The 11774-nt window shown below is 52.0% G+C and overlaps 4 protein-coding genes across 4 annotated transcripts; 1 reads left to right on the top strand and 3 right to left on the bottom strand.

The window, feature by feature from the left end:
* Positions 1-1613: 1613 nt before the first annotated feature.
* On the top strand, positions 1614-5509 carry P170DRAFT_454281 (putative copper resistance-associated P-type ATPase; the record flags this gene model as incomplete). The annotated part of the gene is made up of 2 exons (XM_024851417.1): positions 1614-2035; positions 2075-5509. The coding sequence occupies 2 exons, from the start codon at positions 1614-1616 to the stop codon at positions 5238-5240; spliced, it is 3588 nt and encodes a 1195-aa protein (XP_024708410.1). The 3' UTR covers positions 5241-5509.
* Positions 5510-5589: 80 nt separating this feature from the next.
* P170DRAFT_434823 (crossover junction endonuclease MUS81) lies at positions 5590-7610 on the bottom strand. The gene is made up of 4 exons (XM_024848811.1): positions 7462-7610; positions 7237-7406; positions 6788-7191; positions 5590-6738 (listed from the first exon to the last, which is right to left on the bottom strand). Exons 1-4 carry the CDS (start codon positions 7551-7553, stop codon positions 5659-5661), a joined length of 1746 nt encoding a protein of 581 aa, XP_024708409.1. The 5' UTR covers positions 7554-7610; the 3' UTR covers positions 5590-5658.
* Positions 7611-9060: 1450 nt separating this feature from the next.
* Positions 9061-10038, bottom strand: P170DRAFT_423878 (alpha/beta hydrolase; the record flags this gene model as incomplete). Its single annotated transcript, XM_024847533.1, has 1 exon — positions 9061-10038. One exon carries the CDS (start codon positions 10036-10038, stop codon positions 9061-9063), a length of 978 nt encoding a protein of 325 aa, XP_024708408.1.
* A 1008-nt stretch (positions 10039-11046) lies between these two features.
* On the bottom strand, positions 11047-11655 carry P170DRAFT_472981 (RNA polymerase II mediator complex middle subunit MED9; the record flags this gene model as incomplete). The annotated part of the gene is made up of 1 exon (XM_024852999.1): positions 11047-11655. The coding sequence occupies one exon, from the start codon at positions 11653-11655 to the stop codon at positions 11047-11049; it is 609 nt and encodes a 202-aa protein (XP_024708407.1).
* Between the last annotated feature and the right edge of the window lie 119 nt (positions 11656-11774).

Raw genomic sequence — 11774 nt, 5'->3', positions numbered from 1 at the left:
GGTAAGGATGGATGTTCCTGAAAGTGCTAGAATTCAAGTAAGGTGTTTGATAAAAGATAAGATAAAAATTCGGTCCGAAAGAATAAAGAAAAATGTATGATTTCCAGCGAAATTATTCGTTGATAGTCAAGGTCATCATCGACGACAAGAGGGCTGGACCAATGAGAGGGGGGTTTCTGTGGATGCGAAGGCGGATCGTCGGTCTGAATTGAGAAAATAGGACCCCTCCTGAGCCAGGATTCGCCGGCAGATAATAGAGGACCCGTCTAATCCGGTCGCGAGCCTGCTGTCGGACGAGGAAATTATCCCGAGGCTGTTCAAGTAGGAGCAGACAAGGATGAAAGAAAGGAAGAGAGTGAGGAACGGAGTCGGTGCGTGCGGTGCGGCGACGATGAAAGTTGAAAGGTTTGACGCGTGACGCCGCGGATGGTCAAGCGGGCAGATCACGTGGGTTCCCCCACTGCGGGCGTTCGATTCTCGTTGCCTCCATTCTTTATGGATCAGATAGTTGGTGTGAAGAGTGGATTTATTTCTCTAAACATAAAAAACCAATAAGCTCATCATGCTTAAAAATTGTGACTACCCTGAACTACTCTGTGATCAAGCTCTAAGCCTACGGCACATCTACATCATCTGGGGCCTACTATCGATTTGTCTTAGTCGATACGGAAAAGTGACCTTCTTCAATCACTGTATAGCAGTTTGGTCTTGCTTGCAGCTATTTCAAGGTCCTACAACCGGGAGACATGGCCATCGATTTTCTTCCTCTTCTTTTAAGGTGCCGATGCAGAACATTCTATGTAGAGCGATAATATTTCAATTCAGGATGGTGAATTGAAGAAATTCACTAGATGTTGGGCAGTGCCACGGGGGTCGAATCAGGATTCACTCTACTACTCTTTTAGCTACTCGTTTCTCCTCCAATTATTTCTCCTTTACAACCCTTCTATAACTATTCTCTGGTCCATCTGTTCAACTAGCAACTTAAATGATAAGATACACTGCTGGAGTGTAGAGAAGGACAAGTGGACACGCTAAACTGGATTCGGCAGGGGATCGTTGCCTGAGGCTGCAACATCGATCCCACGTATTCCGTCAAATGACGAGATGAGAAATAGTCACGGCAGGGCAGATGGTGTTTTCCAGAATCTCTCCTGGCTTCTGACTCCTTACTGCTCCTCCCTGTCTCTCCCTATCGTGGCATTATGGCTGAACCAGACAGTCGACTTCCCCGAGGAGGTTGCCACCGGTGGGAATGCGCGATTTGTGCCGTAGTCTTCACGCAAAAAAAGCGCGTTTGTCATCGGGGACCATGCAGTCACAGTCATTCCTATATAAAAGACGCTTTAGACGTCTCCCACTCATCTCAGGGCTTGATATCTCCTAATAATTCTCATCTTCATTGCCTTTTCTACCATTTTCTTCTTTATCCCTGGTGTCACCGAGGCCTGCAGTGTAAAACCGATCCTGTCTTTGACAGTGGATACCTTGATTGGATTCTATTTAAAAAATATTCATGATCTTCTCGTTCTCTCCACTGCCCCTTGACACCCCGAAAAGAAGTCTAATCCCGATCTTCCAGCAAGGCGCCTGCGCCTGCCCTCTTGGAAAACATGCAGTCGCCACGACCGGGGAATGTGACGATTCTCGAAAGTATTTTCTTCGTTAGCAATGTTCACTGCTCCTCATGTGTTGCCTATATCACCGAAATCCTCTCTGAATTCTCAGGGATCGAGTCTGTCGACGTTTCAATCCTCACTGCTCAGGTCTGTGTCGCCCATACCACGGAAACGACTCCTTTAAGCCTCGCGACGGCCCTGATCCAGGCGGCTTTCGAGGTCCACCACGTCACCACAAAAGATGGGACAGGCCTGACGGTGGCGGATATCGATACAACCTCGTCGCTTCCGCGAGACAGCATGCTCTTCACACCGCAGCAGAACACCCACTCGAACGGGGTCCCGCAGGACCGACACCTCGCAAACTGCGATGCGTGTCGAAAGGAAGAGCTGAAGCGGGACTCTGTTACTGGCTCGTGTGTCTCGGAGGTTGCATCATCTGAGTCCGTGGGGAGTTCGACCAAATTCAAAGCGCGCATCAGTATTGGGGGGATGAGCTGTGCGTCTTGTGTCAATACCATCACGAATGAGCTGAATCAGCTGGACTTTGTCGAGGAAGTGGTCGTCAATCTTCTGACGAATAGCGCAACGGTGGTCTACAATGGCCCTCAGAAGAACTCAGAAAGGGTGGTGGATCAGATCGAGGATATTGGCTTCGAGGCTGCTCTCGATGAGGTGGAAAAGCTGAACGGTCCTCCAACGTCCATCAAAACTCCTGCAGTCTACACGGCCGAGATTGCCATCGGTGGCATGACCTGCGGCTCATGTGCTAGTGCCGTCAGTCGGGGCCTTGAGGAATTACCCTTCGTGAAAGAGGTTTCGGTGAATCTTTTATCGCATAACGGAAAGGTCGAATTCGAGGGCCAGAGTAACATCAACCTGATTGTGGAGAAGATTGAGGATCTGGGATACGACGCTTCGATCAGCAGTGTACACGCCCAGGCTCCGAGTCCCAATGAGAATGAGGTTGAGGAAAGAACTGTCTCCATCTGTGTGGATGGTATGTTCTGCCATCACTGCCCAGAGAAGGTTCTCGGTTCCTTGAAGGACATCCCAGATGTCCAAGTCGACGACGCGCTCTCAGTCAAAAACCCAATCCTTAGGGTCACCTACATGCCATCTTCCTCTCTCACCATCCGAAGCATCATCGATGTCCTCAACAAAACACACGATGCCTTCTCCGCCTCTGTTTACCACCCTCCGAGCATCGAAGACCGTTCGAGGGCGATGCAGTTGCACGAGAGGCGACGGCTACTGTCCCGTCTACTCTTCGTTTTCATTGTAGCCATACCGACGTTCCTGATTGGCATTGTGTTCATGAGCCTAGTGTCGTCCGACAACCACGTTCGAAAGTACTTGGAAGGATCGATCTGGGCTGGAAATGTGTCTCGCATTGAATGGGCACTTTTTATCATGACAACCCCGGTGATGTTCTATGGCACAGACATTTTCCACGTTCGCGCCGCGAAGGAAGTCTACTCTCTCTGGCGCCCCGGAAGCCGCGTGCCAATTCTAAGGAGGTTCTATCGATTCGGCAGCATGAATCTTCTAATTTCTGCAGGCACTACTGTGGCTTACATATCGTCGCTCGCTGTCCTGATCATCGACGCTGTCGTCACCACTCCGTCCAACACACATAGCATGACCTATTTTGACTCGGTCGTTTTTCTTACTCTTTTCATTCTCGCCGGTCGATTCATCGAGGCATATAGCAAAGCCAAGACAGGAGATGCAGTTGCCTCGCTTGGAAAATTGAAACCCTCCGATGCGTTGCTGGTCGTCGGTAGCGATTCCCAAGGAGACGACATCCAACGAACCGGCCTTGACTTGCTTGAAATCGGCGATCTGGTCAGCATTCCTCACGGGTCGTCACCTCCGGCAGATGGGACTATTGTGGATAACGGCACTTATCAATTTGACGAGAGCTCATTGACCGGAGAGTCGAAGCCGGTAAAGAAGTCGATCGGTGATTCAGTGTACACCGGATCTGTCAACGTTGGGCAGCCCGTGAAGATCAAGGTCACGGCCCTGGGCAGCGCTTCGATGCTGGATCAAATCATTTCCGTCGTGCGTGAAGGTCAAAGCAGACGTGCGCCTTTGGAAAGAGTCGCGGACATGCTCACATCGCATTTTGTGCCCATAATCACCCTCATCGCTATCTCAACCTTCGTGATCTGGCTGTCTCTAGGGACATCCGGTACTCTTCCAGGTGATTACCTCGATGTGGCACATGGTGGCTGGGTTTTCTGGAGTCTGGAGTTTGCCATTGCAGTGTTTGTGGTTGCTTGTCCTTGTGGACTTGCACTCGCGGCTCCTACGGCTCTTTTCGTTGGCGGAGGATTAGCTGCCAGGCAAGGAATTCTCGTCAAGGGCGGAGGCGAAGCATTCCAGGAGGCGAGTAATCTGGACGCTATTGTTTTCGACAAGACCGGCACCCTCACCGAAGGAGGAAGCCTAGCGGTTTCCGATCATGAAGTGCTTCTCACCGACGCTGAAGACCTGCAGGTTGCCTGGGCTCTGGCTCGCAAGCTCGAAGAAAGTAGCACTCACCCAATTGCTCGGGCAATATCTAACTTTTGTCACCAACGATCCTCGGTCCCAATCATCGGCTCGGACATCGAGGAGAAATCTGGGCTGGGAATGAGAGGCACTTTCACCGTGCAAACAGACAATGCCACCATGGTCAAGTATGAAGCTGCAATCGGGAACCAACGCCTCTTGCAGAGCATGAACTCACTAAAGTCCAACGATGACCACCTCAATAACCTGCTGTCTAAATACCAAACATCTGGAAAATCCACTGCTATCTTCTCATTGCGCCGAATCTCAGACTCATCAATCTCAACCACCGCTGAACCTATCACTACTGCCATTATCTTCGGAATCTCCGACACTATTCGCCCCCACACCGTGCAGGTGATCTCCAAGCTCCAGAAACGCAAAATCAACGTCTTCATGTGCACCGGCGATAACCAAACCACCGCCCACGCCGTCGCAGACATGATCGGAATTCCCCGCTCTAACGTCCAAGCCAACGTCACCCCAGCCGGAAAAGGCGATTTCGTCCGCCAAGTCCAAGACAGGATTGTCCTCTCCGGCCCTCCTCGCAGCGACTCCGAAGCCGAAAGCCAGCAGCAGACCAAGGACAAGAACAAAAGTGCCCGCTCCATCGTCGCCTTTGTCGGCGACGGCGTCAACGACTCACCGGCTCTCGCCGCCGCAGACGTCAGTATCGCCATGGCATCGGGGTCCGACGTCGCCATGAACTCCGCCAGCTTCATCCTGCTGAACTCCGAGCTCGACACCATCCTTCAGCTCGTGGTGCTCAGCCGTCGCGTCTTCAACCGCGTCAAGATGAACTTCTGCTGGGCCGTCGTGTATAACCTGAGTCTGGTCCCGATCGCCGCGGGCGTCTTGTATCCCATCGTGAACGGACATAAAATGCACATGAACCCCGACGGCGGATCCGTCATGGTGAACACCCACTGGCGACTGAGCCCTGTGTGGGCGGCTTTGGCGATGGCGCTGAGCAGCATCTCCGTTGTGTTGAGCAGTCTTGCGTTGGGAATTGAGTGGCGCAGAATCAGAAAGTGGGTTGGCCTGGGACGGGGCAGTGAGTAAAAAAAGGCAGACGCTGTCATTTAATTATTGACTTATTTCCCTATCATTTTGATCTTATGGTTGATACCATTTGTTGCTTTGCTGGCGTTTGCTATTTCCTTTGCTGGTATGTTGGATATATTTATGATATTGGGATGGGGTTAAAACGATGGAATTGGGCGAATCTCGGTGGTTTTCGGGTTTATCTTGTCTTTTTCTACGTTTGATACCTCGTGAGTTTTATTAATCATTTGAGTTATGATAATATAGCAGTAGTCTTCTGTGTTGCGAGAATTATTATTTGGTTGGGATCATCAGTGATATTTCATACTAGATCATAAGTTAAAAAAAAACAAAAGAATTTCCATGATATTGATGCCAGCTCAATAACCTCCTAAACCCCCATACTCCTTTGAAAGAAAGCCAAAACCAAAGAGAATCACCCACCCTCCCCCCAAACCTCCGCAATCTTCCTACTCAACACCTTGCCGATCTTCTTCCTCCCCACCAGCATCTTCATCTGCTCCGAGACCATCTCCTCCCGATCCTTGGGTGTGAGGTTCTCAAACGCCCGAACAAACGCCTGCGGCGTTGGCCAGCGGCGCTGGATCTCGAGCGCCTTGTCGCCCGTGACGCCGCGCGTGCACATGAGCATTTTAAGAAAGACGTCGCGCAGAGAGAGGACGTCGGATTTGGACGTCAGCACCGAGAAGGTGGGGAATGTGACGGCGTAGGTAGTGGTGGAGGATTGGGCGCAAAGGTGCTCGAGGGCGTTGAGGTAGGATTGGGAGGAGGAGAGCTGGCGGCTAGGGATGAGGCTGAGAGTGTTTGAGGGTGAGGGAGAGGAGTCAGAAGAAGAGGAAGACGGGGCGAACATATTCTGCAGCAGAAAGGTCATGCGCGCAAGGTAGCGGATCGTATCGTCGAGGTTCTTCGTTTTCTTCACGAAGTAGCCGTTGACGACCTGCGTGGAGGCAATCGCGGACGCGACCATCTCCTGATACTTCAGGGCCGACGGGTCCTGCGAGATGTTGAATTCCTCGATCAAGTAGATGACGTTTTTCAAGCCGGAGCGGCGCAGGCGGAATTTCTGCTCTTGGAAGCGGCCGTCTTTGATGGAGCCGACGAGGTCGTCGAGGCGCTTGCGCTCGACGATCCAGTCGAGCATGATCTCGTCGCCTTCTTCGCCGTGCGTCTGCGAGAGGTAGGCCGGGTCGTGGAATTTCGCAACCCACATGGCGTCGCCGAGTTCGAGGGCGCGCACTTCGGGCGTCACGCCTTTCTTGCTGAGCTCGTTGGCGATGTAGTCTCTGTCTTTGGAGGTGCGGACCTCGCGGATGTCCAGGACCAGCTGGACGGTGAAGCTGCTGGGGGGGATGGTGATGGGCGTGACTTCTTGGTCTTCGGGGAGGTTTACTCTCGCGTCGTGGATGTGATCTTCGTTGCTGTCTTGCCGTGATGGCCCTGGGTTTGGTCTCGCGTCTCGAGGCTCAGCGCTGAGACGGGAGCCAGATGGTTCCTGCGATTGTTAGGCTCATCTGCGTATGATTGGTGTTGAAGGGGCATACCGATTGACCCCGAAAGGGTAAGGTGTTTTGGATGAACTCAGGCAACGTCTTCTGAATCCTCTTTGCCACTTCCCATCCCTCCTCGGTGAGCGCATATCTCTTCAACGGATGCCCGCGGTCATAAACAAGGTCTTTCTGGATGAGCGTCTTCATCGAGTTCCACGCAGTAAAGTACTTCGTCGGATCTGTCGGCGTCGTAAACGAGCTGTCGCAATATGGCTGAGCCGTCTCGATTAGCTGCGTTTTCGTCATGCTCTGGTTCGAATTCTCATCGAGCGTCCCAAGACCCAGCAGCAGCGCGTACGGACCCGAGCGCAAGGCCGGCACATAAGGTTTGGCTTTTCGAGGCTTCTTGGCCGGTTTGGGATCGACCTCGTTCCCGTCCGAGACGCGCTTCTTGTTCGCTGTGCGCGTTAGACCGAAATCCATTTTACGGGGAGAGAACTTACCAGTATTGGGATGCTCCGGCATGGGGATCCCATTTTCAGAGCAGTGGGCTTTCAACTTTTCCGTTAGCCGGTCACACAGTTTGGGACCCAGGCCGTTCAGCTGCTGCGCTTCGGACGGATGCTGGAAGACGAGCGGACACGCTTTCACCGACTCGTACGCCTTCTTGTATCTGTGGTAGATCAGTATTAGTGCGAGAATATCTCAACAGGGGCTGGTATACGAACACCGTGACGCCTTTGCTATTGCGCTCCCGGGCTTGGTCGAGCCATTCCTTGATCCACCCCAGGAGCAGAGGATTTGCACAGGGTTCGCTCATGGTTCAACCGATCTGCTGGAGGTGAAGAGAAACCAAACTGGACCTGTTGCGACGCGCAGACGGCGAGAGTTTACAAACCACAGCGGTCTACAGAAGGTATGCGCAGGCGTTTGCCGGCGGTAGGCCCTGCCGTGGTGCCTCAGGCAGGGAGACTTAAGGCAGCAAGGCTACAGTACGGGTCGCTCCTTCCCAAAGTCGACTAGCGCCTTCTTCCCATCTCTCTCTCTCTCTCTCTCTCTCTTCATCTTCATCTCACGAATCGATTTCATCTTTCAGCTCGATTAGATATGGTCCTTTCATCTTGCGTCGCTCAGACTTCTGGCAGCCGCTGCAGCCCCTTTGCAGATGTGAACTATATTGTTTGGTTTGGGGGAGGGTCCCAATCCTATGATATATACTATCGTCCATAAGGATAATCGAAGCATCTAGTTCACGTTCATGATTATCATTCAAGTACTAACTCATATATTCCAAGTGGATCAGTACTTACGTTGACAATTACACTAGAATACTGAGGTAGGAACAAACTTCCCACTGGCCTACTGCCGAAGGAGATAATACCAATATGGGCAGCCAGGGCAATCGATGCTGAATGGCTTTACTTACAGCCTGAGATTTTCCGTGGGTTGATACATCTCGTTGTCCGCCACCGGATGGTGACTCTCCGTGTTTTTTGCTATTGGCTTTGGACTCAAAATGGGCCAGTAGAAGGTACATGATCAGTTTGAAAAAAGAATAGCCGGGGACGGTAAGTTCCCTTGGGACTCGGTAGGTGGAATGCATTGGGAATAGAGCAGCAAACAAGAAAAGAAGGTTGTTTCTGAGCGCCTTCCCTCTGCCCGGTTGAATGATTTTCTTTTCATGTATTTGCAGTTTCTTTTGTGCGTTGAAGATGATTGTTTAATGGGCATGTTTTACCGGGGAGGACTGCTTTCCAACCTTATGCTATCATGGGTTATGAGCATCTGAATGACTTTTTCAACACAAAATTCCAGGGGACCGTCCAGTGTTGGCTTCTTTTGCCAGACTTGAGCTATCTGGAAATCAACTGATAATTATGAGAATTACCTTTCTCTCGTCGATCCGAGATTCCTACTGCTTGTCTATATCGTAGATATGGGTGTAATTCTATCAAATCGTATCGATCGGACATATTAAGAGAGAGAGAGAGAGAGAGAGAGAGAGAGAGGTGTATTATACCCGAATATTAGCTCTCTGTTAGGGTTCTTCCCCGGTCGCCGACGGCCGTTGGTTCGACGCTATAGAGAGTAAAAGTACACGATCAAAGCCAAAAATGACCACATATGAAGCCAAATAGGTGCCAAACATACAAAAGTATTCCCGTCCCCGTGTACGCTGCAGTCAGCCTAACAGCTCACATCGACAATGAAGCTCATTCGGCCTCTAGGAGGGCTTGAAGGTCAGACGTTGGTCGTTGACCGCAGAGAGATGACATAAATGTTCCGAGATAACTCTTGAAGCGGAACCTAGAGCATCCATCCCATCTCTAGACCCTGCTCACCAGATCCTGAAGCCATTCCAACCGAGCCTTAGCGGCTCGACGGCTGATCGGGGCATCTGGAACAAACACGTCGAATCCGTGCCAGCAGCCTGGCCAGATATGGAGCTCGACCTGCACGCCACTCTTCAGCAGGGCATTAGCATAATCAACGTCCTCGTCACGGAACAAATCCGCCGCACCGACATCGATGAAAGTCGACGGCAATCCGGCGAGGTCCTTAGCGCGCGAAGGCACGGTATAGATAGAGGCCTGCTCGCGGTTCTCGCCTAATGCGTAGTTGCAGGCAATGATACTATTCGCTCTCGTCCATGGCTGGAGATGGCCGAATTGATGGATAGAGAGTGTGTCGTTGCTATCGTCTAGCCATGGGTAGATGAGCAATTGGCCCAATATCTCGGGGCCGGATCGATCGCGCGCCAATAGAGCGACCCCTGCAGCGAGGTTGCCACCGGCGGAGCCTCCATTGACGATCAACTTGTGCGGGTTGAAGCCTAGCTCGGCAGCATGCTCGCTCATCCATGTCAGGGCCGCGTAGCTGTCGTCCAGCTGGGCGGGTTGTGGGTTCTCTGGTGCGAGTCGGTATTCGGCCGTCAGACACACGGCGCCCAATTTCTCGACCCAGTCGAGAGCGGAGTTCATGCCCATGAAGCGATCTCCTGCCAGATGACCCCCGCCGTGGAAGTTGATGACTCCCGGGGTTTCGGCGACGGAGGCAGCAGCGAATCCGGGCTTCGGGCGAAAGATTGTTGCGCGCATCGGTCCAGTCGGGCCGGGGATGTCGATGTCTTCATAGGAGATCTTGTCTTCTCGTCCTTGAAGCATGTCTTCTATTTTGAAGACGAGTATCTTTCGCATAGCTGCAAGTCCTTCGTCCGTGTCCAAGGAGCCACCTCCGGCGAGGGATTTCTGCACATCTTCCAGGTCTGGGTGCAGAGGTTGACGGGGAAGGTTCCTGAAGGCCATGGTGAAGAATATGGCTGGAGGGCTGGTGTGAAGAGATCGATCGGATTGAGCGGTTTGACTGACAGAATCACAAACCCACCAGGATGCGGGGTCTTATAGGACTTTTATGGGACTTCATGGGCTTCCGATGCAGGAAGAACAGGGTTGATTTGCAATCACTCATTAACCCGCCGGTGATCGCTAACTGATGTGGTAATGTAGAGCCGACTAGGCATGAAGTCGAGCCGAACGCATGCTCTCCCATCATGAGTCAGTACTACTAGTCGTACTGATCGGGCTGTTTCTCACACTCGAAGGCTGAAAATATAAACCGAGAATGTCTCCGTGACCAATCAAGTATCCGAGTGTTAGTAATGTTGATTGCATTCTTTAGTGCGATTTGGTTCCTAGACATCGGGCACGAAACTGCCCGAGGCTAAGGAGTAAGGATTAATGAATTGGTCGATCCTTCGGCGCGATCGACCAGGATCAAAGCTCAAGAATGGCGTCATCCGTAGAATAAGGAGACAAAAGTGAAGATGTTGGAATGGAATAATGACATTATTCTTCTGGTACTAAGTGAGGACCTTGAGGGCTAACCCCTCCACGGTCCTTTAATATGTGTTTGGCCCGATGGTTTGCGAAGAGACGCTTGGCCAAGTCGTCTCTCAATGGCGCAGACACGAATAATGACAGTGCCGATGCAGCTTTGGTTGTAGCAATATCTCGAAAAAGTCGATAAACCTAACTAAAGAGAAACGCCAGACCCCATGCTATTGGGCGTTCCATGCATTTCGGTGGACATAGTTGACTTCCTGCGCCGATGGGGTGACTTGTGGAAATCGAGCAAGGATGTCGCCCAATTGCTTTGTCTAAATCCATGTACCACTCGTCCAGCTTCCCAGTAAGTGGGATACCTCTTCCCGTTGTGCTGAGGGTATTGGATTTATGACTCCATGTTGGCTTAATCCAAGTCCTATTTTAAGAGCGTGGTCGGTTTGACGGCACTAATGCCTCATTCTCATTGCTTCAGGACGCTTTGTGCATTGACTTCTCACGGTTTTGAGGGGCTGCTCTCTTCCCGAAATCAGCGATGACGGATTTCAGTCGAGCGATTCGGTCTTCGAGCTCCTCGATTTCGGCTTCCTGATCAGCCACCGACCGATCCACATCGGGCAATCCCTCCACGACAGCCTGCGCTTTCTGGACGTGGATCTTGATTGAGCTGACCTCGGTAGGCAGGTTCTTGATGTCTAATGGCGGAGGTGCGCTCGAACTCAGTGCGGCGATCTCAGCGGCAGCCGCGGCGCTGACCGGTGCGCCAGAAGAAACAGTCGGTAACGCTCCATGACCGGCATCGTTCCCAGGACCAGATTGCGATTGCTGCTGCTGGGACTGAACGGAAGAGCCTGCGGCTCCGGTCGGATCTTTCGAGTGTCCCACACCGTTCCCAGTATTCGCTTCCGACGGCAAGAGTCGAAGAAGAAGTCCGTGCAAAGGCGGGATAATGTCAAAGGTCTGTGGGGGAGGAAACGGAACGGGTTGCGGCGCGGTCGCGGGTTCTTTCACCAGGGGCGTCTCGGGCGCGACCGAGGACTTGGGGAGTGGAGTGACAACTGTCGGGGATCTGGAGGCCATGGCGGGGGTCTCCAGAGGCGAGGAAGAGGTTCAAGATCGAAAATTGCGGCAGTTGAGACGGAAGAGGGAAGAAGAAATCGGGATTGACGGCGATGTTATTGGAGGACACGAGAGAGAGA

This window comes from Aspergillus steynii, assembly GCF_002849105.1.
Source record: "Aspergillus steynii IBT 23096 chromosome Unknown P170scaffold_2, whole genome shotgun sequence".
Lineage (NCBI taxonomy): Eukaryota > Fungi > Ascomycota > Eurotiomycetes > Eurotiales > Aspergillaceae > Aspergillus > Aspergillus steynii.
The sequence above is the reverse complement of the archived record's forward strand: the minus strand, read 5'-3'. Positions and strand labels throughout refer to the sequence as shown.